This window comes from Simochromis diagramma, unplaced genomic scaffold (genome assembly GCF_900408965.1).
Source record: "Simochromis diagramma unplaced genomic scaffold, fSimDia1.1 OVJJ01000026.1, whole genome shotgun sequence".
NCBI lineage: Eukaryota > Metazoa > Chordata > Actinopteri > Cichliformes > Cichlidae > Simochromis > Simochromis diagramma.
In genome coordinates this window covers 9,574,000-9,601,758 of record NW_024386985.1, presented here as the reverse complement: position 1 = coordinate 9,601,758, position 27,759 = coordinate 9,574,000, and the positions used below count along the sequence as shown (strand labels likewise).

Here is a 27,759-nt window from a genome sequence, read left to right as displayed (position 1 = left end):
CATTTAGGTGACCATGATGAGACAGGCAGAGTCTGGCTGGCTCAGATGCTGGCAGTTGTCGCTGCAGTCTACCGGCAGCGTCTCCTTTCAGGATAGACGAATGTCACCGAGCAGTGACTAAGTTTGTGGTAAAAGGCTTGCACCCATTTGCCACAGCAGATGCCCCCGATTTTCGGTAAGTGAATGTGTTTAATTGTAGGCAGGGACATTACTGGATATTCTTGTCTAATTGCTACTGAATAATTTATGTTATACTTTGTTATTGCTACAGAAGAATATTTATTTTATTATTTGACATTTACAATTTTTTTTTCCTGGGGACCCTGTGACACCCCATTGAAGAGCCGTAGGCTGGATCTCTTTAAGATCTCACTGCTGGGTTTGTAAGGCCATGTTACTCCTAAATTTCTATCTTGTTCAAAGAGAAGATATAAAACAAAGTTCTAAGCTAATCGACCTTAGTGTTCTCCTTTTTTAAAAAGAATCGATAAACAATCGAATCGTTAAACAGAATCGAAAATGGAATCGGAATCGTGAAAATCTTATCAATACCCATCCCTACACACAGGTCAGTGAGTTCAAGCACTAAAAGACAAATCTGAGTGAAAAGTGGGAAAACTACTTGTTTCTTAAATTCCGCATTCTGTGTGAACAGGAGGCGTGTTTGTAGGAGGATTGTGAACATCTGTGTGTGTGTGTGTGTGTGTGTGTGTGTGTGTGTGTGTGTGTGTGTGTGTGTGTGTGACTGTCGCTACTGCTTTCAAAGCATTAGGAAACACAGGTAACTCCTCAAAACACAGCAGTCTTCCTTTCATGCCAAAATGAGGGTGCTAGAACAAAGCCTTCTCTCCTCCCTGTGATATATCCGCCAAAATATGGAATCACTTGAAGTTGCTGTCCTTCCCCTCTCTACTTTTCTGTGTTGCATCTTGCTTAATGAACCCTCTCCTTTAATTCTCTCAGCCAGGGTCCTGGAAGAGAGGATGGAGTAAAAGAAGACTGGCAAACATTATTCAGCCTGAAAAAGGAGAGGAAGTTCTCCCATCTGTTAGATTGTTTCTATTACTGTGTGTAATCTCCTCACGTTGTCGTCAACTCTTTTAAGTAAAAGAAGATTTCTTCTCTTTTTTAAAACTAAATGACATGTTTTTCCAGCAAAAACAGTAGAAACAAAAAGGAAATTTTAATTTTCTATTTTTTGTCAGATACATTAACAACAAAGAAACGTGTAAGGAGAGATCTAAAAAAAAATGCAGCGACTGTGTAGTTAGAAAGTATGCATCTGCTAGCATTAAACTTCACATGTATCAGATCATCTGATCACACAAATTTCAGTCTCTTATGTGACAAGATATTTCATTTGCATGCTTCGTGTACACTGGGATTTAAATGTTTCAATTGCACTTCGTATTATCCAGGAGTATATACTTAATGAAATTGCAAACAGTAAGAGACTAGTAGTGATGTGGCACCAGAGAGCATTGAATGTTAAAATCGAGCTACTTGTAGAGACAGGAGTAAAAACTGCTCATAATATAAAGCTGGTGGGTAACAAAGTATCAAATGCCAACTCTGAGGTGAATATGCAATTAAAGCAATAACCAATGGGAATGTAGGCTACAACTAACACACATATAATGGAGCAGGAAATGTATAAACAGGATTACCTGCACAACCACAGCCAGGAAAGTCTACTAGGAAACTGTTACAAAGGAAAGGCCTATAAGAAAGGGGCTTTTTTTCCATGTTGTGCTGCACCTTGGCTTGAAAAATGTGCTTCAAAAGAAACATTAATGGAATGAAAAGTGCACAAAGTGATAAATTATGCGGAAAAAAACCAATGCATAGTTCCCCAAGCTATTTAGCTGTAAAAAACTTAAAAACTTACCCAGCTCGACCAGTTTAGATGATATCACTGTAACTAAAACATCTTAACCAGCAGAAGTGAATACACTACCAAACTGGTACACCAGACAACCTGCAATCAAGTTGAGCTGAAGAGAGATTTTAGCCATATCTCCAAGGTTGTTTTGTCTTTCAGTACAAATCAAAATGAAAATAATAAATGTGACAACACTTGTTCTCTTAAATTTCCTTTAGAGACACAAAATGACATACAGCGTTAGTAGAAACACACTGTAAGAGGATTACATGTACATGCACCTTCTTAAAATAAAATTTGCAAAGCAGATTTTTCTTTTTTTCTTTTTTTATCTGGTTTGATGGAGTGTGCAGAAAGTCAAAGACAAACAACACGGGGACACAAACATGCTGCTGTGCAACAATAAAAGGTCAAGAACTCCATAGCAAACCTTTAGCTCACTTATAACCCCTACAAGAGAATGAAGTGACTGAGTTATACTTTTCAAACAAAGTAATAATTTACAGCATAGATTTAGCTATATTTTACAGCATGTCTCTTAAATGAGCCTTAAACACACTGCGTTATGAAAATGGAAATAGAAAACAGCAGCCTACCAAATCTCTAACAAATAAGAAATGCCCTTTCAGCACACAGTCCTTAAACCAGCACAGCAGGGTGAGACTATCGGCCTCTATTAGAGCCTGTGCGACATTGGGACATTTTCCTTTTGTGCAAATTATGAGCAGGGAGCAAACTGTTGCTATGGAGACAGTAGTTAGTGATGCGGTGAGCAAAGCCACACCAACTTGTGTGGAGGAGAGGACTAAGCTGAACATACTGTGAGGATCACAAGCTCCTGCAGCCACACACACACACACACACACACAGTCCAAGACTCAGGAAAGCAAATAAAAGGCTTTTACCGATATGTAATTTTCTTTCTGAGTCAGGCATTCTGAATGCTAATTTGGTGTGGTCACATCTTAAACCTTGGATGAAGCTTTTTGAACACTCGGGAATAAGGGCAGAAGAGCGTATCATTGAAGCTGCTGCACAGTTAGAGGATGTGGCTTTGCTGAGAGGAATGAGACACCTGCTTGGGAAAAAAAAAAAAACAGATCACATCTCACCACCCTTAGTGCCCCTCTTAAGTTATTATAGGGAAGAAAAAAGTGGATGGATAAATAGAGCACACGTTTTCCAGGGATAAAATGATGAGAGGGGATGACAGGAGAGGAGATAGAAGAGGCAATTACCTCTAAATATAGTTTTAGTGCAAACTGAGAGAAAGGCCATGTTTGCAAAGTGCGTGTCACTATGTGAAAGTGAGTGTTGTTTTTTTGTCTTATATCCCCAAGTATTCACTATTGGCCTCCAATGACAACCACAACAGCAGACAGCCAATTCAATTCAATCTCTGTCTGATTGGAGGGAACAGATCTGATTACCTCTCATAGAAGGCACACACACACACTCAAAATGCCGTTGTTTGTGCTCTAAGATTCCCCAGGGAAAGATGTTAGAGTAAATGGCTGCGGTGATTGTGCCAGATAGACTGGATGTGTGCATAATATCCACACGAAGAAGATAATGTGTTTGCTAATCGCACACCAGAGACAAGCAAACACACACCCACACAATCCACACACACTAACACAAAGGCTAACAGCTGCACAGCTATAACCCTTAACCACTCTTTTCATGCCGGTGGCTGCCAGCTACACTGTAGAAACACCCTCCCACACATCCAGCCAAATCCCGAATCGTGATTTTTCAAAGTTGTGATGACTGCGAGTTTTGACAGCAGCGGAAGTTATTATAACTTGTATTCATATTTGATGTCGCATTAGGAAAGACAGACATGCACTAGTCGATGTTTTATTTGAGCATTTGATAACGTTATGAATGCAATACCGCAAATGAAAATGACAAAACTCTGTATAAGTATAAAAGTCAGTTTTGGAATGTTTACATGTAGCGGTTAGGAAACGAAGCACAATCAAATCATCCAAATGATTGATGGTTACGTGCCAATGCGACTGCTTTTGAAAGACAAGCTTAAGAATGACAGTAACAATTTAGCAACATTTGACAAGCCGCAAACGTTCATTCACGAATCCGACAATGACCACACTTGTTGGAACAACAATACGGGCACAACGCCAGCTTCAAAGAGAAAACCAGAGGGGTTTTTTACGATTTTAAGTTTTTCTTCCATTTAGTTTTATCAAAAGGCAGGAGGCAACATGAAAATTTATGCTCCATCAACTGTGAATAAACGATGCAGGCAATTTGTTTTTGTTCAATGTTATACGAGTGACTCAACCTACTCTTGTTTTGACAAGAAACTTTAGATCCTCTGGTGGGTGAACCAAAAGCATAGCATGCATTCAGTACCCATTCACTAACAGCTTAAATCTATTCAGTAATTATTTTAACTGCACTGCATTTTTCACAACTGCATCGTTGTTGAAAAGCTACAGCGATGTAATGTCAGAATGATTTGCGGTAAAAGGCGAAAATGCAATTCAAAGATTCTCCAGAGTTCGGCAATGGTACATCACACTTCATTAGCAGGTGGGCGCTGAAATGTAAAAGTTTAAAGTGGAGACAAAACTGTCTGCAGCTGTTGGCTCTTCACAAATGTCAAATTGGCTTGCTGTTCTAATTTGACATTCACATAAAAGTGTTTGTACTGGCAGACTGTCAACTCCATGTTTTATTAATAATGAAGAATATCAAAATGAGTTTCTTAAAAAAAAAAACGTTGGCATACTACTGGAGTCTGCTCATCCCCTTAACGTCAAGGTTGGAATCAGCAGAGAGGGAAATAAACAGCGTGCAAAAATGTGATACAAACAGAAGAGGAGGGAGGCGATAGGAAAAAGAAATCAGAGGGGAATAGCAAGGTGGAAAGATCCAATCTCTCTGGATTTATTAGGGCTTAATAAAGACAATTACGTCTACTTCAGGGATCAAGTCTGACCAATAAGACTGACTAATTTACTGTTAGAGTATCACAACTTGGCAATTATTTCACTACGGTCATGTAAATGCTAAATATCAAAGGTTATCTCTACCCTGTCATAGTAATTCAATAAAACCTTCTGCTAGGGAAGAAAAGAGCTCTTAGAAAAGTGACCCCTGAGCTAACAATGGAAGCGTAACTGCACTTGTACAAAAAACACATGCGCACAGACCCACACACCGATCACACAACATCTGTGATAAATGTATGACACATAGCAGTCCCACAGTCTTTTTCATTACATTCTTCTCCGAAGAACTCAGAAACAAAGGCCCGAGATTAAACAGCTCTCATTCGCAATGACTCATTAGTCTCACTCACTCCTCACTCTCTTCATGATCAGTCTCTGCTCTGTGTCTCACTTATACAGGACAAGGTCATTTAGGAGTCTGTGGAGTGGGAGAAAGAACGATGAGAACGGGAGAGGAAGGATATTAGAGGAGTGAGGAACTATCCTTCAGGGATTTTCACTACAACAAAACCACTATTTACACCCTAATGACAACCATCTATTCTGTGGATCTATTTTCATTTAAATTCAGCCACTCCAGAGGGACAGAAACCAGAGGACTGGACAAAAACATGTATATGTTCTGCATAAACACAGGTCTTACACATGAAGCACATTAAGGTTTCCTATTCCAAAATCATGCCCGTTGCTTGTGTGTGGTATATGATTGCATTTGACTTTCATCACCCTGCTGAGAGTGTGTGTGTGTGTATGTGTGTTCATGTCTGTTTGTGTAGATTGGGTGTGCTTGTGTCTGCCTGTTTAGGAGAAAGACCCAGATCAGAAGAGAGATGAATGAACCAATGCATGTGAGCCAATCTCAACAGGTCTGTGGCTGAGCAAATTCTACATCCCATTTGTAAGAGAGACATACAGATAGAGACGAGTTATAAGGTGAGATATATGTACAACTGTGTGTGTGTGTGTGTGTGTGTGTGTGCGCGCGCGCGTGTGTGTGCGAGAGAGAAAGAGGGAGAGGGAGAAAGAAAGTGAAAACCCTTAAGTCTCAATGCTGAAGGCAAACCATTCATCTTCCCTCTCATATGCTCTTCTGGGCTTCAATCCCAGTCCCAGTGTGTGTGTGTGAGTGTGTTTGTGTGTGTGTGTGTGTGTGTGTGTGTGTTCGCATCTTCCAAATATGGAGAGCAGTCTGAATGATGAACATGATCTCCATTGCAGCAGAACAATACTATTTCTAAATAGGACATGAGAGGCATTCAGTGTTCCCTCATACACTGTGTATGGGGGAACCAATGCTTGTTTGCAGGGGCTCAGGCGCACCATGTGCAATGAGGCATCTGCTGCAGGTGATAGCGAGTGTGTGTTTCTGTGCAGTTGCGTGCATCCATTAAGTGTCATTCCCAACGGCGTCCAAAGTTTTTGCTACATCAATCAGATGCTTATTCAGAGAATGCTGGGCGTCACTCTTACAGTCGGGCAGGTGGCACCGAGCAGCTGGGTGATGGCTGCCAGCCTGGCCCCTGGCATCACCTCTGCTCTGAGACCGCCCAGGCTTGCTCTCATACACCTGCTAGCTACCTGCCTCTGGAGCTTTTCACACCTGGATATTTTTGCTTCTCACCAAACACAACATCCCCGCACCTGTTTAGTGGAAGCCTACTGTGCTACACCACCAGTTAATTAACTATGAACGGCAGCAGCCCTGCATTCTGTATCCTAATCCACAAAGACACAATTAATAAAGAGAAAAAAGTAGCTCACAAAGCTGTGTTTGCATGTATATGAGTGTGTGTATAACAATCATTTCTAGTCAGGGCTGCAGGTACTACCTTAAAAAGTAGTGACTTATTAAATTCAGAGTAGTCTTGCCTTCATGATCTGATACAGTAATATGAGATTAAAAGGTCACCTTTTTCAATTCTAACATTTTACATATCAGGGCATAATAAAATGAATCATCTGTTCCTTCCCAGGTCTTACATTTTTTTTATAAATGTAACCTCAGATGAAAAACAGCACATAACAAAATTGCATCATGTCATTATTTATGTCACAGAAATGAACCCAAAATGCAGAAGCCACATGTGGAAAAACTAAGTATACCCTTTACTTTTTCTTGTCGGTTGATTGCTGTGGAAACAGAAAGTACTGCTAATTAACTGCACCTCATTAACTGATAATCAGCAAGTGTGATCCTCTCCATAAAAACAGAGGCTTTGGCAGTTTGCTGGTCTGGAGTATTCAGATGTATGTTAACACAACACAAAAAGAAGGAATGACATCAGTAATGACCTTAGTGAAGCAATTGCATCACCACATCAATCTGTGAAGGGTAATAAGGCCATTTCCAAACAATGTGAAGTTCACAATTCTACAGTGAGAAAGATAATTCACAACTGGAAAACATTCAAGACAGCTGCCAGTCTTCCCAGGAGTGGACGTCCCAGCATATTCATTCCCAGGTCAGACATGCAATGTTCACAGAAACTGCAAAAACCCAAGAGCCACATCTCAGACTAAACATGCCTCAGTGAGCATATTAAATATTAAAGTTCATGAGAGTACAATTAGAAAAAGACTGAATGAGTGAAGTGTTGTCAGGAAAAGGCTCTTATCTCTAAAAGATTGGAAAAGCTGCATCTGAATGGACTCAGGAACAATGTCCTTTGAACTGAGGTAGTGATCTCTTGCCATAATCCACAGCACCACTTTTTATTAAACCTGAAGCGTACCAGCACAAATGCCTACTGTCAAGCAAGTGTGGTGGAGAAGTAAAGATCTGAGCTTGTTTTACAGCCATATGACCCAGGCACCTTACAGTCAGAGTAAACCATGAACTTCTCTTTATATCAAATTATTCTAAAGTCAAGTGTGAGGAAATCTGTCTGGCGGCTTAAATTTGGCAGCAAGACAATGAACACAAGCACACCAGCAAATCTATAACAAAATGGCTAAAAAGAAAAGAAAAATTAAAATAAAACACCAAAAATCAATGTGTTGTAGTGGCCAAAGTCCAGATCTCAACGACATTTGTTTAACAAATGGATGGGATGTACTTAACTTTTCACACACTTCTTCTGAATTCTAGCCTAGTTTTTGTTAAAAAAAAAAACAAAAAACAAAAACAAAAAATAAAACTTCAACATATTACAGCTATTAACTGTACATAAATCATGGACCAGTCACCATACTGGGACACATTGAGGTCATACACTGTTTTTTTGTGGATTCCTGTTTTTAAATATCAAGTTGAGCATTTGAAAACAGACAGGTGGCAGATCTGATCCAAACACTCAGGACAACAGAATTTTAGCAACAATCAGTCACTAGATAGCCATTCTTTATGCCATACCCAGCTTTACCACATTTTACTTTAAATGGGACCAGAACACATATTATGGTGTATTGGATAAAACTCAAAACTACCAGCTAAGATCAGAAACTCACTAAGTAAATGCCTACTGAGGTATTAAATCAAACCCAAAAGAGAAAAAAAACATCCTACACTGTCTGACTTCTTTTTATAACCAGAGAAGTCACCCACTGCTGATGATTAGAGAGAAAGCAGACTGAAAGCACCTCCGCAACGGTCTTACTTTTCAGAACCTCGGGCTATGTCTATTTTTTATATACAGTCTGTGGTTACTTGGCTGCCAGTACTGTGCATGCTGAGTCACTTTCATTGTGCTTTTTTGACTTTAATGTCAAAATGCTGCTATGATGAGGGATTTCTCTTGTGATGTGAAACTACTTTCATGTCACAAGAGAAAAAGATTTTTTTCTCTCTTTGCAGAGTAATCAGTGAATTAACCACATTACCCTTTCAGTTACTCATCAGTTAAATGATGAGTAAACAGTAATATCTTCAGAGTTGTTCCTGACTTTGATGCTGCACTTACCTTTCCTCTTGGAGTCCCGTCTTACGCTGCTGGGCCTGACCGCTGGTTGTAGCTCTGTCTCTGTTGACATCCTCAGGCTCCAACTGGTTTAGACTCCGCTCCGCTTGGCTCAGCTGGGATCGGCTGGGCTCCGAGGGTCCAGTTCACAGCGTCAGTGCCGGCTGTGCGTGCGTGGCCGCCGGGTGTGTGCGTGGAGGCGCCAGGTGTGTGTGTGGGCACACAGGCTCATGGGAGAGGGATGGGCTTTAGCCCTGACACAACATCCTACACACACCCACAGAGAGCTGGAGGAGAAAAGACAGGGAGAAAGAGGTTGGCGTCGGTGAGGTTGCGCTTACTCTTGGCAGGTGAGACCTAGAAAGAGTTCTCAGCAGGCATTAGAATGACTTCGTCTCTGATCTGCTTTGAGAAGATGTTGCCAATGGTAACAGACTAGAGAGACCTCCACTACACTTTCTGCTTTCTATCAATAATGTGCCTCAGCAAGAAATTTTCTTGAGAAAATGTTCTTCCTCTTGAAGCCAGGTAACCAGGAGTCAGATTTAAAAGTACTAATAATGCATTCAAACGTTTACACATGACGTAATCTGTTAGATCATTATTATGTTGGTTTTATCTTCCTATACTCCCCAAATGTTTGGCTATGACATGGGAAGTCACTAACCTAATGTCAGACAGGGTAAGAAACAACAAGCAGGTGGAACCAGCAAAGTAGTATCGACAGAATATCTATACCGCTTTATTTGCAGGTAAAGCCAAGCATGAGTTCACCTCCAACATGTTGCAACAATCTCTTATTGCACAGGAAAACTCTGTTTGCACAAACTAAAGGTTTCAGGAAGAAAAATTGTTAGACCCGGTGCCTGTGATAGCAACATCTACCTGCCATACCGCATGCCGCAAAGATAGAACAGTAGAGCAGCATTGGCGCTGCTCTCGCTACTTCTATGACAATGACACAATGCTGCTGGTGAGAGGAAAGAAAAAGACTCACTGGGGATTTTATTTCTCACTTTGAGTCTGAACCAAAAGTAACAGGAAATAACAGCAGGGGAACACGGTTAACCTTGTTTACAGCTATGAATGATTTAATGACCATAAGTGGACCCATACTTGCTGAACAACAAAAGATAAAACAATTATAATTCACAACATTTGCTTTAATTCTTCATAGTTCTGCTAAAGCTTCCAAAGTGTTTTTATTAGCTTGAAAATAATATGCTCGGGTTGAAACATTGCTACAGCACCCTACAGTAATTCAGAGCTGAACCAGGAAGTCGAAACAGTGATAGAGAATTATGACAGACAATTTGCTCCCTTTATCTTTTCTAACGGGTCAATTTTTTTAATATTTATGCATTCTGTATCCTGACAGCAATTATCTGATATCTTAGCAATTAACTTGAGGGTTCCAGTGTTATTATTACGAGCACGAACAGGAGCTTAAACTAACAAGACCAAGGTTGTATTAATTTCTTTTTAATGCTAATTCCAGCTGCCCTTCTTAGGACTGACAGGCCCCTTTGGCCCCAGCATTTTGTATTTTTCCTGCCCATCTGCTGCTACTTATTCCTAAGTGTTGACTGGCAGTGACTACCATAACTTAGCAGCCAAAAACACTCAGATTCACACTTTAATGCTGTTGTGTGAATGCATGAAAGCACGCTCATTTACATGTGCACACAAATCCAGAATAGCTTTTTTTTCTTACTTGGAGATGGTAAAGCACAAAGACGGGCAGCTGCAAGCTGACATGCTACATAATGAATCTGACTACCTTCTGAGCTGCTCTTCCAATCTTCTTAGAATATAAGTCTTGACCTCTCTTTCCTTCTCCGTCTCCATCTAACAGTGGCCGAGTGCCGATTTAAACAAAACCAAAAGACTTGTGCTTCTTGGGGAAGAGGGAAATCTCTCTTATTCTATTCCTCCCCCTCTCCACGGTGTTTTTGTGTGAATAGGAGGCCCCTGTAAGCCTTGGGCGAGAACAGATGAATTGAGAGGCTTTTAATTTGCTGCAGACAGAACAGAACAGAGTCCATTTAATTCTGCCAGCAGAGGCCATGTCGGCAAAATGCTGACAATATTCTTTATCTGGTCCAAACACACTGGAAAAGTGTGAGTCACTCCAATTACAGGCATTATCAGCAGCACTGTTCCACCAAATGGATGGAGAGAGAGTGAGTATGAAGAGAGAAGGGTTAGAGGGAAGAGAAACGAACAGAGTGGAAAGAAAGTGAGGGGTGAGGGAACATAGAGAGGGTGAGAAAGACAATGAGCGAGGGGTAAAAGGGGAGAGAAAAAAGCCCAAGGAAGTAAAATCAGAAAAGAAAGGATGGGGTCTGAGCAGCTTCAGCTTCAACCCTGAACATGTCCCCTGTCCGTCTCTTCTCCTTCCTTTTTTTGTTCTCTGAATTTGTTCTCCTCCTTCTAGCTGTGAAGTCTTTCATGAAGCATCTGGAGCTCGTGTTTAAAAAAAAAAAAAAAAAGAAGCAGTCTGTTAATCCTCAAACTGGACCAGAGACGAGGCAATCCAGCAATTCTCACTGCACACGCACAATCTACAACCAAACGCACACACAAATAAGACCTCGTAGACAAGTTTCTGTAGTGCAACTTTGATTTCACAAACAAATTTAGACCAACTTTAAACTGTGAAATGGGTTCACAGTTTACATCCTGTCTGCAAAATTACTCCTGTAAGAGAACAACTCACTTATTTAAAGATGTTCTACCCATCCAAGCATTACAAGCAAAACAGCCACTACTTCACTGGTGAAAATGAGCAAGAAACAAGATTGTGAGACTGAAAATGAAAAATCTGCTGCAGAACAGCTCTCCAGACATATGGTTGTTTCTCTAGAGACTCGGCGAAGAGTTCTACATCTTAAGCTACCGTCCCTGGAGAGGAGAACAAGCTAATTTCTCAAAACACAGTCCATGTCTAGCTTCAGCTGTACAAATTCCCTGCCTTGAAAGCACGCACAGATAAAGTGAAGGAAAGAGCAGCACCATCAAAAGCCATCGTGAACGCTGTAGTGGTGGTTTGACCTGGAATCAGCGCGCAAGCTAAATGTAGCAGCAGAGCAGGATGTGAACATGGCTTAGTGTGTCTGGATTTAGACAGCAATCTGAAGCCACGCCAGAGGAGAGGCATAGTGCAGGCAAGGAGGAGAAGGGAATGAGCAGTAAATTGGACGTCCGTAAATGGGGCGCTGCCAACAGGCGCTAGCGGGAGATGTGACGATCTGCATGTGTGTGCACGCGCTTCACTGTACTGTATGTGTGTATGACTTCATAAACAGGATGCTGCCAACAGGAGCTTAATGCCCAGAAATCATCTGCAGCTACAGGAAAGTATGCCAAGTGAGTGGAAAGAAAAAAAAGAAAGGGCGTGCTCTCTCTATCCACCTCGCCTTTCTCCCACCTCTCACTCTTACAGGGTAATTGTGTTCCGTCCATCAGGCTCAGAGTTAGATTGCTGGCTCCACTCATTCGGCTCTCCTGCCATCTCAATAATGAATAATCATAAAGACCCCCTCTACACTACTCGCACACGCTGTTCTCAATACTTGTGCTCTGTCCAGCCTACGCGCACACTCACACTTTACCAGTGCTACCTTTGTATCCTGACACCATTGCACCGAGTCCTTATCAGCAGCACGCTTCTCCTCTGAGGTGTATTCGTTGATGAATAACAATGTTGGTACTAAAGGTCAACCAAGTTACATTCTGGTAGGTTTCAGATGTTTTTACAGTGAATGAACGGTGTTCGTTTTAACCATATAAAACAAACAAAATCACATGTAATTTTAAAGACCCAAACGGCTACATACACCTTTTAAATGTCAACTGACAGAGCACACCATCAAGCCGAAGAGAGAAATAAATGTCAATAAATTTCTGTTCTGTCCAGAAAAAGAATAAAACTTAAAGATATAAAACCTACCAGTTCATGAGCCTTAGCAGATAAAAATATATAGTGTCCACTCAACTTCGGTAGTCCAAAAAGCTCAGGAAGACGAGGCGAGGAACAAAACAGTGGAGCAGAAATGAAGGAAATGAAGAGAAGGAAGGGTAAAAGATCAACTAATAGAGGTTGGAAGAGAAGGCGTGCCTATTGGTGTATGATATAAAAGGTTGTTTGCACTTCTGTAAAAAGACTGGGAGAGTGTGGGATTAAAAAAAAAAAGAGCAAAAAACACGAGGTCTGGACTAAAGTCCAATGCTATGCAAAGATGCTGCATATCACTGCACTTTGTCCAGCATATAACAATAAAAGAAGTGTACTTTCCACAATCTAATCTCCTTTTTGATGAGGGATTTGTGCAGACAGATATAAAGCAATGATGAAAAGAAATGCAATTTCCTGATAAATTTTGTATCAGGGTAACTTCATAGATAATAATCAATAAATCATTAAATGCTTTGGACATGTAAAAGTTCATCTGGCAATGCAGAAGTAATGCCAGTGAAGTGGTTGCAGGGATAGTTGCAGAGGCATACTGCACCGCGAAATCATCTGTGAACTCATCAGTGATCAAATTCTTATCATTAAACAACTTTGGCACTAGGATGTTTTATCAGCATGATGACATTTTTATTGATCTAAAACAAGACTGTAACCTTTAGCTGATTAATCAGTAACAGCATTAGCCGTTTTTGTACTTAGTTTTTAAAGCATTATCCAGTGATGGATTTTCACATCAGAAAAATGTTCCTTTTATGTCTTATGTAATAGAAACCAAAAATATTTTGGACTGTTGGTTTGGCAACATCACCACCTTGATACTTTGAACTATTGAAAATATGGTGAGGATATTCAATATTTTCTGACATTTTATAGGCCAACCAGAAATTCATAAATATGATGGAAATACTCTTGAGCGACAGCCTTGATCCAAAATTACCCCAATATCATCAAAAGATGTCGATTTTTAATTGCTTTTTAAAAATTAAAGCTCACTCTAGCTACTTGTGCAGCCACATATTGCATTTGTTAGCATTATCCATCTCTGGTAGAAGACGTTAGATCTTAGCAGTAGAATGGCATCATGGGTCAACGCAGTTATCACACGCTGAGAAGCAACTGTCAAAATGCATGTGATCACAGCTCACCACGCCATAATGAAGCTAAAGTATTATATAGCAGCTGCGTGGTAAAAGGGCATTTTTGACATTGATCTAAATAGCCAGTCCACCCACGCTGCACATTAGCCTAGCTGAATTTCTGAGAATTCCTTTTGGGGCTGGGGGAAGAAAAAGAAAAATTGCAATTCCAACAGCGGTTACATGACAAAAAAGAAGGCCTCAAAATTGTTACTGCAGCTGTCTAGTGGCTGAAACACCAGCCTGGAGTCCTATAAGAACAAGTGTGCCTCTAGTTCAGCAGGCAGTCAGCCAGGCCACCATTCAGCACAACAACACATTGCAAGAGACACGGGTTCTGAGCTGCTCTAGGTGCTCCACATGGCTCCCTGCCTGCATGAATGACTAGAAGGAACATTCAGTGGGGGTCTCATCAGGAAAAGGTAAACATACACACGTGCACACAATCACACACACACTTTCCCACCCACAACCTCTTGCCAAAAATAGAATACGCCACAAGATGACAGGCTCACTTGCACGTGCAGATCACAATTTAACACAAAATATACACATACGGATACAAACGCGCACATCATCTTAACCTAACCTATTTACAGACACAGGGCTGTAGATATCAAAGGGTTGTGCTTTCTTTTGGGATTTCCTCCTTTCTCATGTTTTAAGGGGAAATAGATGAAAACGAATCCCGTTCTCCTTGCACCTCCCCTGTGTATGTGAGTGTGAGTGTCTCCTCTGACTTGTTAATGTGCTACATTTTAAATTGGTCCTGCTAAGCAATGTGTGTAAGACTGTCTTTTTCATGCAAAGAGGAACCAGCAGCTTTTCCGACAGACTGTGGATATGCCTTTATCACCAAACCTGCACTCTGATTCCACCTCTGTGTCTGCATGTCTGACTGACTGATCCTCTCACTGCCTCCTTCATCTCTGCTCCCTTGTTCTACTACAGCAACCCACATCATTCTCAGCTTCTCTATTTACACATGCCCAAACTATTTGCTGATGTGTAAGGTTGGATTTACGGTGTGACATCGTTTAGTAATGCATCCTTTTATTTGGTTGTGCTGTGGCCTTTCTCCTATTCGTCTCTGAAGTGGTATGACTTCGGATGGCCTTCACACAGGCAGACCTGCTGGATGTTATTTCCCATTCCCAACACTAAGCAACATGTGGAAGTGGAATTGTAGCTTCATCCCTCACAGGAATGATTCAGTGATTTATGGTTGCTTGTAGTGAAAAGAAACAGGCAATTGTCAGCAATATGGAAATGGATTTTCACGAATGACGGAGCACTGTGCAAACATACACCATACCCCGTGACTACCATTTCCCTGACCCCTCAGATACAAAAAAAATATATAACTTTTATTCATTTTCATGGGGTCTTTACCTATTTAATTTTATGCATCAGTGGTGGGTGAATGAATAAATAAATTGTGTACACGGAATGACAGAAGGCACAATAAAGAAGTGCATAGGAGGTTTTGCAATGGAGGTAGAGAAATGAACCATGCTTGGCTAAATACTGGCATAATTTAGAGTTTGGCCCGTTGCAGTCAGAATATCCCCAGCAGCTCTAAAGCCAGAGGTCACTCTTTTTTTCTACAAAACCATCATCACTGCATTCTGGTGCTGGCCTGGTAAAAGTGTCTACTCAATATGATTTAGATCCCTTACAGCCCCTCTGGACGCCCATCAGCAGAGCCTAAAGTGAGTGATGGATTTGCTACATATGTGGAGTGGAAGAGAAGAGAGGAGGATTCTGGTGCATAAAAATAGAGCCAGAGCCTGCTGGAGCACAAGAGTAAGACTTAATGAGGGATGCAATCATCAATTATTCAAAACACTTAATCATGGTGTCGCACGGTGCTGTTGCACAAACACATGCACACACACACACACACACATGGACATGGACACGGACATACCACAGGCTTGTCAAACTGTGCCTCTAAAGACAGACATTGAGAGAGAGATTGATGGATGTAAAGGGGAATACAGACATGGGATTACTGTTGCTTTATTGTGTATGTGGACATTTTCTCCTACAAATATTACACAATAAAAAAATAGGATGAAACCTCTCCCACTGCTTATATACAAGTTTTATTATAATGATAATTATCTCTTTAGATATAATCAATAAATTGGTCTTAGTACTGTAATTGATTCAATATATTAGTTATAATGTATTAGCTACTAAAAATCTGCTGTAGTACCAGCAAGTGCCAGTAGCTGGAGACTCTTACTCTGACATGAAAAGAAAAAAACTTATCTGACTGCACTCCAGTTGAGCTATTTGAAGGAAAACATCTATAATGCTAATAGAAGCCACAGCTGAATATATAAGTTGCAGATGTCTATGGGGGATTATTTTGCAGATGCCCGCGCAGAGTCAGTCAGACCAGTTGGACCAGTGGATACCTGCTGATGTGTAAACTGTAACAATCCTGTCAGAAAACTGAGAGCTTATGTTGCAAATGTTCACATCAACTTTGCCTTAATTTCACCCATTTCCAACACTTACCATTACCAGCACAATAATGTGATGAACTACCAGAGACATTGGCCCGCTTTGTCTATGAATGCATTTCAGTGGAATACTGCAAAAAACTGACTGACGAAGGTTGTGCGATATTATTTGTGGACATCTGTTGGATCTGAACAGCTGTCTCCAGCAGCTGTACTGACATTAACTATGATAAACAAAGCACGATCCCATCTTGCAGATACAGTATGCATATTTTATATTAACAGTTAAAACTATTTGATGTGAAGCCATGAGGAGAATACAACTTGAGCACTTCATCACCATTAATAGATTAAAAATGGTTCTGACTGTAATTGTTAGATATGGCCAACAAATCTAGTCAGATCTAATTTATATCCTCCACTGAAGCCATAAAGTTGTGTAGCCATTTGATTTGATGTCATTTTTTTCTTGTTCAAACTATGGAAATTGCAGACATTTTGCATACTCTGTTCAGAGGCACCTGCCAGCTGGTTGATTTAACATTAACCTAGCTTACCCCTGCTACATGCTGCTCATCTCTCTAGGTATTTCAATCGAGTTGACTGAAGTACAGTAAGAGATTTTCAAGTTTGATTTATGCATCCATAGCCACTTTACAGGTTTTCAATAACATCAACAACACACAGACTCCTGACAGATTAAACAGTAAGTAAATGATTGCTATTATAGTGTTAGATGCTTGAGAAATTAGCACATGTAAAGAAGTAATTTTGATACATTTTGAACAGTGCTCCTGGTTGGCACTGGTCTGATCCATGATGCTACAATATGCAACTTAAAGGAGTAACTAATCTGCTAGTAAGTATCCAAATATTGATTGTTTTTTAATAACCCAACAGGAAGCTGGAGCTACTGCGATGGACTGCAAAGAACCAAAAACACATCGGGCATGGTCATAATTAATGTGGATCATTACAGTATTTTCATATGCCCAGTAGTGGTACTCTTTGTAGCATCTCACGAGGATGTTTTAGTTCTTGTAGGTGTAAAATCCCAAAGTTCTGCCTAATCTCTCTACTTGCTTTTGAGTCAGAAAGGAAAGACAGGATACAGAGAAGGGAAAGAACTAGATGTTTGCAGAGCAGAGAAAGTAGAGACTAAAAGAAGCTAAGAATGCTTCAGGCTAGACCTTCAAAAGTGACATCCCAAAACTTCTTCAACTGCAAGCCGCTGGCGAGCCTTAACTCAACAGCTCACTGCCTGCAATTGGTACCAAGACACACATCTGGAGAATTTTACGAATGTCTATGTCAGTCAATCTGCCAGAGCAGAGCAGCAGGAACAGATTCTCCACCTCTGGTCTCTGAGGCCAGTTAGTGCGCTGAGGGAATGCCTAGGTTGAACCCCAGGAAGAAATTCCCAAGGGGGTAGAAACGCATCTCCCACCTAGCACTCCCCTGTGCTACCTTGTACCGCTAATGGCCATCAGTCAGTTACAGCTCCTGCCTCCTGCCCGTGTGTCTAATCGCCCACGCACACTGTCACAGTCGCCTGCCCTTCCAGTTAATACAGACAGCCAAACAAAATCAATCTTAACCGAGCGTCCGTGTTTGATAAGGCCTTGTTGTTTTTTATGGACTCTGACAACATGATCCGCTCCCACCCACTTCACATGGGAGTAACAGCTCCAAATCTAGCACAGCAGGTTGGCTATTTAACACTTTCATATCTTACAGTTGTTATGTACTTTCTGGAGATCCATCCATCTTTCTTTCACAAAGACAGACATGCACATGGCACACCAAGCCCAGATAAAGAATACAGCATCCACTGATGTCATCAGCCTGAAAGTGAATCACAGCAGGATTGTCATAGTCAGGACACGATTTGCATAATTTCCTTCTTTGAATTCCCAACTCTTTTGAACTTGTGGGCAACCATTTCCAGCCAAACACACACACACAAGTACACAACTATGACAACGTGCAAAAATCTCTGTGAAAGTTTCCTGGAGGTGAAAACTTTCTGCCAGCTCTTGAAATAGCCCCTTTTAGCACCCCGTGGTCTATTGGACTGCTGGGCTGTCTGAACACTCACAGAGCGGAGGGGCTATTGGCATTCACTTCCCCACGGGGCTCGGAGTCGATACAAAGCTCTTAAAACTCAGAAAATGCTGTGTGTGTTTCTGAGAGTGAGTGTTTGTATATGTGTATATGAGACCGAAAACAGAAGAAAGAAGGAAGGGATGTTAACATTCATGTAAAAGTCATGCAAAAGAAGCCGTGCAATAGTTAAAGACAGATGTTCAGCTACACACACAGACAGTATCGGTGCGAAACATCCATGCTTGCTTCTGTATGTGCAACCATTTTCACACAAACACTTTGATGTCCTTTTTCACTTGAAGCACACAACAAGAGACAGACTACTTCCGATGAATTCTCACTATCTACAAGACTCCATTCAGTTTAGATGATGGTGCTACCTGGGTAGCAGGTAGAAGAGAATAGAGGAAGCAGTACACACGATACCCACCGAGTGATTTCACAGCTGTTCTCATACTGGTGGAACTGGGCATAATCTGATATCACACAGGCTTTATACCAATATAGCTGACAGGCTAAGAGACGACTGATGTCCGATCCAAATGCATCGGGCGTTTGCATTCTCACACGTTTCTCTGTCACGTCTTGGTAAACATCTAGAAAAGTTCAGGTCTGCAAGTGCACGTGTGAAAATGGCTTATGTGTATGTGGCACAGGTAATGATTGTGTGCTTAAACAGAGCTCCACCCCACTGGGCCTCAGCCTCTTAGTGTCATCCATCATGGTGATGCTGCTAATGATACCAATACATACACCAGCACAGAGGGAAGAGGTGGAAGGAAAGCAAAAGGGGGGGCAGGGAGAAAAGAAGAGGAGAGGAAAAATGGTGATGCAAAAGGTAAAGGAACAACAAGAATTCTAATATTATTTTAATGTCAGTTGGGTTACATAAAGATCATTGTCACGTAAATAAAGCGAATTTTAATTTACATTTGCATTTGAGAGGGAAGGCTGAAGAGGAGGAGGAGGGAGAGGAGAGAGAGAGTGCTGGTAGAGAAGAGGCAACCAGCATGAAGAGGGAAGGAAATGTGCTGTCACAGGCTGAGAAGTGGAAGATAATCTGTGTGACTGGAATAGGCAATCTGATTCTCCCTTTCCTCCTCCTTGCTCTCTTTCTCTCTGAAACACACACTAAAACACAAACACACACAGTGTATACACAACACTGCCCGCTGCCAAACTCACAGAAAAGCTGAGGCTGACTGTGTGCCCTGCATGAGCTCCATTGCATCTGTGTGGATTAATATCACAGCCAGTAGATTCTACTTCAGGAATAAGACACATAAAATTAATTGTAGAATTTGCTTCTATTAAGAGAGAATAAAATTTGAATGGAAACGTGAAGAAGAAATATTCTTATTTTTAGGATTTTTGCACCCTGAAAATACTACCAGTGCTAGATTGGACTTTTTTAATGTCTCACTGAATTAATGTGGTTAAACAGGAAAGAACACCTACATTCATAAATGTCTCAAAATGTCACATTTAAGTCTTACAACGGCAGAGCTACTGAACAAGAAATTAATGTTGGAGTAGTGCATTTGAAAGAACAAAAAGATAACCGCTCAAGGATTTTTTTTGACTTGCTGGAATACAAATGTGATTATTTGATCAGTTAAAAGGCTTTTTTTTTTTTTTTGTTTAATTCTACTACATTCTTAAAAAGGTCTCTCAAATCATCACAAATGTTTAAATATTTAAAGTTATATAAGTATCATAATACTAAAAATTTGGTTTTACAGTATTTAAATAAATACATGCATCTATTGTGCATGGAAATCCCCTCCATAGCATCATAACAGTATATTTTTTAGGTCAATTTTGATTGAAAATTTGTATTTTCCAAACCACCTCGACTACCTCACTCAGAATTCAGCTAGATTAGTCATGAGAGAGGCTGTGAGGAAAAAGGCTGGAGTATTTCTTTCTTCCTTCTCATCTCACTCCCAAGACACGTTGTCCTCTTCACTTCCAGGAGCAGGATGAAGGCCAGCGGGGGTTTTAAATTAGCCTATCAGATGCCTCCACCAGCTAAAGGAGAATTCTGAATATACTAATAGACAGGAGATTAAGATATGTAGCTTGGGGCACAGCCACATCTCCACACACATTTATATTTTACAGACACACACACACACACATTCATATACTCACAGACATACACTAAAACCTTTTTATTCAATGATTACAGAGGACAAAATGATCATTTCAGATCTCAAGAGCAGAGGCAGCTTTTCAGAATGTTACGGTGTCTTTGATAAGGATATGGGTAATGATGAGGATTATTTCTTATGTGAAGCTGGACGAGAAAAAGAGATAAAAAAGATGCAGATGTGAGTATGTATAATGATATACAGAGAGCATAGAGAGAGGCTCACTAGATTACACAGTACTATCTGCTCCAGGCAGAAAGCACAGGTGAGGAAATCCCTCCTTTTCTCGCTCCTTCCTCTTATGTCCTCCATCTTTCCCTCAGCCCTATTCCCGTTATCGCAGCTGTACACAAACAGGTACAGCTCCCCTGACCCGGCAACACCCCCTAAATCTCCCTGTCCTCGATCTGCTTTAACAATCTACCCATGAAAAATATCATTCCTCCCTCTTCTTTGTCTTCTCCTCTGTGTTTCCCTGTGTGTCTGATTGCTCATCTTTCTTCATTGCTCTGCCTGCCTCTCTCCCAGGGCTTGCCATCTGTACAGTAACAGGTGTGCTGTGTATGTGACTGATGTGTTTGTTACCTGTAGCACTGCCTGCAGCCACAGCCTGCATGGAGAATAGCTGCTTCTATCTGACCTACTAGGTAATGCTCTGCTCTCTTTTCACTAATCCTCCTCCCGTGACTCCTTCGGATGGCGACAGAGTAAAGAGAAGAGTAGGAGACGAGTGCGTAATGAGTTAAAGAAGCAACGGCAAGCTGTTGTGTATTTGCATACGCATTTCAATGAGGCTTACCAGTTGTGCTGTGGCAGTGTGTTCACCGTAGTAGAGTTTGGGTAATTAGTCCCACCAGTCTGTGGGTGTGCATGTACATGTGAGCACATATGGGTGTGTTTGTGTGGTGTGGTCTCATTAGTCACACAGGTGAGTGATTAAATGCTCTGCAACACCTGGAATTGTTCCCCGTTTCTTCCTTCCCTCCCTTTTCTGCTGTTGTCTTAATTTACAGCAACACCCTTGAGAATCTTCCTGACCCAGTCACAAAGCACACTTGAGAATGGCTCCACAAACTTAATGACAAACACGTCAATGCTTAAGCCATCCGATGAGGTGTGGCTGTTTCAGTATGAGGTGTTTCAATAATTGCCACAGTCTTAATCGTCCATAAAGAAATCATCCATTTATATAGTCCAGATCACCACTTGAAAATGGCAAAAAAAAATCATATTTTGAATGGTTGGATCTTCACAAGGTTCCAAGTAGAGCTTCAACATGCAACAAGAAGAAATGGGAGTGAGACAAAACATTTTTTTGAGCATGCAGTTTATTGAAAATAACACTTAAACTGAAACAGACCGTTTTACAGCCGATCAAAAGTTTAGGACCACATGCCTTTAAAAGGCCAAATCTGTGCAAAGATGTGGACTCATTGTCATTTCCTGTCAGATAGTCATACTGTCATGACGTTTTGATGGCAAAGGTAAAAAAGCTTTCCCATTCTAAATGCGGTTGGGTTGTTGAACTGAATAAGCAGGGTGTCTACAGTAAGACAGTTATTTGGAATTTCTTAAATGATCCTAAGTGTTTTGGAACAAAGAAGTCAAGTGGAGGACCCAAAAAAATTTCACCAGCACTGAGCCGGAGGATCCAATTAGCTGTCTGTCAAGACACTGGACGATCCTCGACCCAAATTAAGACTGACTGCAGCCCCATAACCATCAGACGCCATCTGAGACTGAAGGGCTTCAAAAAAAAAAAAAAAAAAAAAACTCTTCAAAGCCCTCGTCCCTTTGAACGCCACAGAACTGATGGTTTGGACTTTCTTCCAGCTTTCAATGTCCCATGTTTGGTGCTCTTTTGCAAAGTTTTATTCTCTGATGAGAAAAGAATTTAACATTGATGAACCTGATGGTTTCCAACGTTACTGACATGACAAGGAAATCCCACCTGAGATGTTTTCTATGCGCCACAGTGGTCCCCAGACATAATGGTCTGGGGTGCTTTTTCCTTCAGTGGAACAATGGAGCTTCAAGAAGTGCGGAGGCATCAAACAGCCGCTGGCTATGTCCAGAGGTTGCAGAGAGCATCCCTCATGACTGAGGGCCCTCGTCTGTGTGGTAACGATTGGTGATCTAAATCCACTTGAGAACCTTTGGGGATGGATGGCAAGGGAAGTTTACAAAAATGTACAACAGTTCCAGAGAGTAGATGTCCTTTGTGCCGTCTTCACCACTTGGAGAAATGTTCCTACTCACCCCGTGGAAATGCTTACATCAAGCATGGCGCAACAGATTATTGAAGTGATCAACAATAAAGGTGGAGCTACTCATTACTGAGTTCATGTCTGGAACTTTGATTTCTGTGTTGGTGGGGTTATGGGGTTTTTTTTGGACGTGTGGTCTTAAACTTTTGATCAGCTGTAAAACAGCCTGTTTCAGTTTAAGCGTTGTTTTCAATAAATTGCATGCTCAATGCTTAAAAAAATGTTTCGTCTCACTCCCATTTCTTTTTGTTGCATGTTGAAGCTCTACTTGGAACCTTGTTAAGATCCAACCATGCAAAATTGATTTTTTTGCCTTTTTTTTAAGTGTTCTTAAACTTTTGATCGGGACTGTCTTAAACAATACCGTGTAAACAGTGTAGTTTTTATAAGAATTTGTTTTCACAAGTGTGGAATACAGCTGTAGAAATGAAATCATATTTTAACCAATCTGTAATAATGTCCATCTATCCTTTAAAGTTTGGTACTTTAAAATGATACTCTACAGGAACTGACTCAGTTTTGGAGCCAACTTCATGTGGCCAGTAAATTTCACTTTTACATTGGCTTTATATATTTACATCAGCTACCGTGATATCACCCACTGATTTCTGAAGGGTTGAAATAAATGTTTCAACTATTTCTATCTTGGTGGCATAAAAGCAGAAGTGATAACGAAGGATGGCTCTGACTGTGAGGTTATCCAACACCGAAGTTGTTTTGTTACCGTTTGTGCTTCTTCACTGCAACATTGTACTCAAATCGCTTTAGTGTTTAGCTCAGTAATTTGCTGAACTTCAGCTGTTTCAAACCCCCCCAAAAAATAAAAAAAGAAGAAGTGCTTTCACTTTTCTTTTAGGCTGCTGGAGTGATGTAATATAAACTTAGTTTGCAGCGGAAGCTTTAATTAATGCCCACGGTGAGCTCAAGGGTTCTCTAATAAATGTTCTCATCACTTCCATAATTTATTAGCTGCCTATTTTATACAGTCCAGCAGCGCTCAATAAGTGTGGCTCTGATTCAGTTCCTATTTGCAACACATGTGAACTCTTTTGTAATTTGTATCATAATCAAATGACAAATAACTATGGCAACAGTGAATGATCATTTTTTAAAAATGATTGTGTCCGTGAGAACATTTTTACACGTGATATAAGAAGCTCCCCCAGAACTTAAAACTGGGTCATCCTAGTTACTTCTTGGTTCATTAGCCCTGTGTTACCACAGCCTTTAAAATAATGTGATAGTATTTAAGACTTAATCCAAGCTGAAGGTGTTACAGATTACTGTATGCCTTTTATGAAAAACAGGCTTTGGGCTATTCATGCATGAAATCAACATATTAAAATATCACTGTGTTAGATGATCTGGTGGAAGGTTTTAAGAAGCAGCATACACATTAAGTTGGAAAAATTGGGTAAAAGCAGCTGTGATTAGAGAGAAGGTGAAGGATCAGGAAGGAGTCCTTCAGGATATTGATGGGGTTATGGATACTGGATCATACTGTCAGCCTTACGTCCCGAAATTCTATTGGAGCACCAGAGAACCAGAGCACACGATCAGCTCTACACCTAAGATTTATTCTCATATGAACTTTGGAGAATTATGGGATATATTATTTATGTGACTGAGTTCTCCGAGTAACCGTCAAAATGGAAGGACACATTCACTTCAATTTTATACAGCGCTAAATCACAACAACAGTCGCCCCAAGGTGCTTTATATTGTAAGGTAGACCCTAAAATAATGGACTGATTCTTATATAGAGCTTTTCTACTCTCCCGGAGTACTCAAAGTGCTCTATACAACATGCCACATTCACCCAATCACACAAGCACTGTTTTCTAAAGTTCTTAGTGCTTCTTAACTACCATTCATACACATTCATACTCCGATGGACGCATCAGAGAGCAATTTGGGGTTAGTATCTTGCCCAAGGATACTTGGGATGCAAACTGGAAGAGCCAGGGATCGAATCACTAACCTTCCAATCAGTAGATGACCTGCTCTACCTCCTGAGCTACAGCCACCACCAATAATACATACAGAGAAAAACCCAACCATTATGTGGCCCTCTATGAGCAAGCACTTTGGCGACAGTGGGAAGGAAAAACTCCCCTTTAACATGAAGAAACCTCCGGCAGAAACAGGCTCAGGGAGGGGTGGCCATCTGCTGCGACCGGTTGGGATGAAAAAAAATGATGCTACTTTGCTAGGAGTGAATGTACCAGACCTTTACCTGTCTCTTAGACACTGGCACAAGACCTAACACAGACCTTATACTGGGGAGTGGGCAGATTACAGACCTGTTCATCTCTGAAGATCTGTGTTTTTGAACCACTGTTGGGTGACGCCTAGAAAAGTTCCGGATTACGCACACGTGTGAAAACAGCTTAAGTCGATGTAGGATGAAACATGTTGAACAGAAGATCACAAAAGGAGAAACCACACAGACAGTCATTTAATATACCATGCAGGGATCCACAGCAGCAGGAAAAGAAGTCACATGGCCAGTTGTATGTGGCTGCTCTGATATTATTATTGCACAAGTGTCCCTGAGGGCTGAGGTGTGATAGATGTCAGCGGTGTATGTAATAAATTGCAGGGGTCAATCCACTCTGGTGAAGAGGTCCGCACTCATGGAAGGCCACCTGATAGACAATACAGGTTTCAAATATTCCCTTCAGAACACATTTCCATTCATTCCTCTGGCCTGTGTTCATCAGACAAGGAATCATTAAATTGTTCTCTCAAGAGAGCTGTCATCCAAGGCAATGTGAGGGGATCACGGTAAGAACTCATTTGAGGGGCGATTTACACCAAAGGCCAAGGTAAGCGTCTGTTTTCTCTAGGTGACCACAGTCTCCAGAGAGAAGGGAAAGGGAAGGATGAGACTGTAGACTCATCACCGACTCTAAAACCCATGTTGTGCTTTATGAAGTATGAAGCAGTAAAATAGCCCTTCCATTCTTGGTCTGCCACCTTACATTTATAACATGGCACAAGAAAGTATAAGAAGGAAAGATAAATGAAGAAATCTGTTTATAAGTACAATCTATTCTACAGTACCAGTGCTATTACCAGCTGGCACAGCAGACTGGGGCAATGTGAAGCTGCCAAGTGCAGGAAAAATCATGTGTGCTTTTGTTAATGACAGAAAACCACACACCAAATATGGTGGCACACTCATTCTCGAACAAATTAACAACTTCTAAATGAGTCTCTGTCAAATATTCCTGTCAGGTCCCACCACGGCTGGCATGGCTGTGTGATTGAAACCATCACCTTTACGGTGCGAGTTTTATGAGCTCGCGTGTGCATACAAATACACACAGTCACACACTGTGAACTTGACCTCAAGGCTGAATGGGTGGTCTTTTAACATCCTCATTACCAAAAATTACTTATCATACTCACCAGCCATCAGCTTCTATTGACAGAGAAGTTATTATCTATAAGCATATCCAGCTAATTGAAGGCTTCCTATCTAAATGCTCATACTGAGAATGGATGCAGGGGGGGGGGAGTATGTGTAAAAATGAGCAGGAGAGTGAGATAGATGGAAAGAAGGGTCATGGCCTAGGGGTAAGGGAGCCATGAAATGCACCATTATATTGATATAATTGATATATATATATATATATATATATATGGGTGTGTCTGTGTGTATGTGTCCACCAGTCCAGTCAAGTGTGTCTCTCTGATAGATGCTCAGTCCAATTCGATCAAGAAGCACAAATGACCTGTGAGCAGGTGATTGAATCCTCCATTCGTCCTTAAAGAGGGTCCCTGACACAGGCGCGCACACACACACACACACACACACACATACACGATTGCAGCATCACTAAATCTGCTAAATTCACTTTCGGTGCATATTTACTGCTAATACTTATTCAATGGATCTTACATCCAAGTCCAATGCTTGGTTCGTTTGCCGAAGACACTTTTTAAATTGACAGTGGATATGCTGAGTATCTGTTAGATAAACAGATTGGCAGTCTCACTAATTCCTCTGAAAGTAAACACCTAAATCTGTAGTTCTATACACCTTTAAGCAGCTTTTGCTTTACCGATTTGATTTACTGGTCACACACATAAAAACTATGCCAGTTCATATAAAGCACTACCAACCCACTAGTTCACACAAGATGTTCTTTCCCTGAGTTCAGTGTGAAATTGAATAGCCAAAGGACAAATTGCTGGAGAGCAAAGCCAATACCCAGCCAAGGAAATACTTGTTTTTCTCAGCAGACCAGTAAATACTGGACTTAAATTGCACAGGTGGAGGGGAGACTCAAATGGGGTGCCCATAGTGCTCTGTTTCTGTTGGAAAAGAATGCAACTGTTTACTGACTGCCAGTGGCTTGGCCATAAGAAGTTGATATAACATCAAAGCTCCTCCCGTCAGACTTTTTTTAGGGTCTCCTGGCTTGCAGTTTTTTAAAACTGCTTTATGGAGAATTAAATTCTTTTAGCTTTCATAAATTAAGACTGCATCTTTGTTTTCATTTATTGTAAATGCTTGTAATGAATTTGCACACAGTCACTAATACTAAACCACAGCTTATTCAAAAGCACAAAGCCATACTAACTGGCTATAAGCTGATTTGAGCTGTAAATTTCAGCAGTCAAGTGAGGACTGCGTCATTTCATCTCTAATGTGTATTTATGTGTCTGTGGGTCAAATCCTCTTACACGAATGCCTGTAAACAACATTTAAAAGTGGATAAAGTGCAAATTGTGGTATTGGAGGGATAATGTTTAGTCATTAGAAAGGGGGCTGATGTTCCACGTACAAGGGAATTAGCAGCTTTATAGATCATAATAAAAGTAATAAATCTTATGTACAGGATACTTTTTGGGGTACTTAAAGACACAAATAAAGATT

The 27,759-nt window shown here is 40.9% G+C and overlaps 1 protein-coding gene across 3 annotated transcripts in view; it reads right to left on the bottom strand.

Moving 5' to 3' along the window:
- The window catches only part of dab1a (DAB adaptor protein 1a), an 81,399-nt gene that overhangs the window by 43,601 nt on the left and 10,039 nt on the right, over positions 1–27,759 (bottom strand). For all 3 annotated transcript variants that reach the window (XM_040039967.1, XM_040039969.1, XM_040039970.1), the window contains exon 2: positions 8,763–9,046. In XM_040039967.1, the coding sequence (XP_039895901.1) occupies positions 8,763–8,832 (70 nt within the window). In that variant the 5' untranslated portion in view covers positions 8,833–9,046. The remainder of the gene's footprint in view (positions 1–8,762; positions 9,047–27,759) is intronic.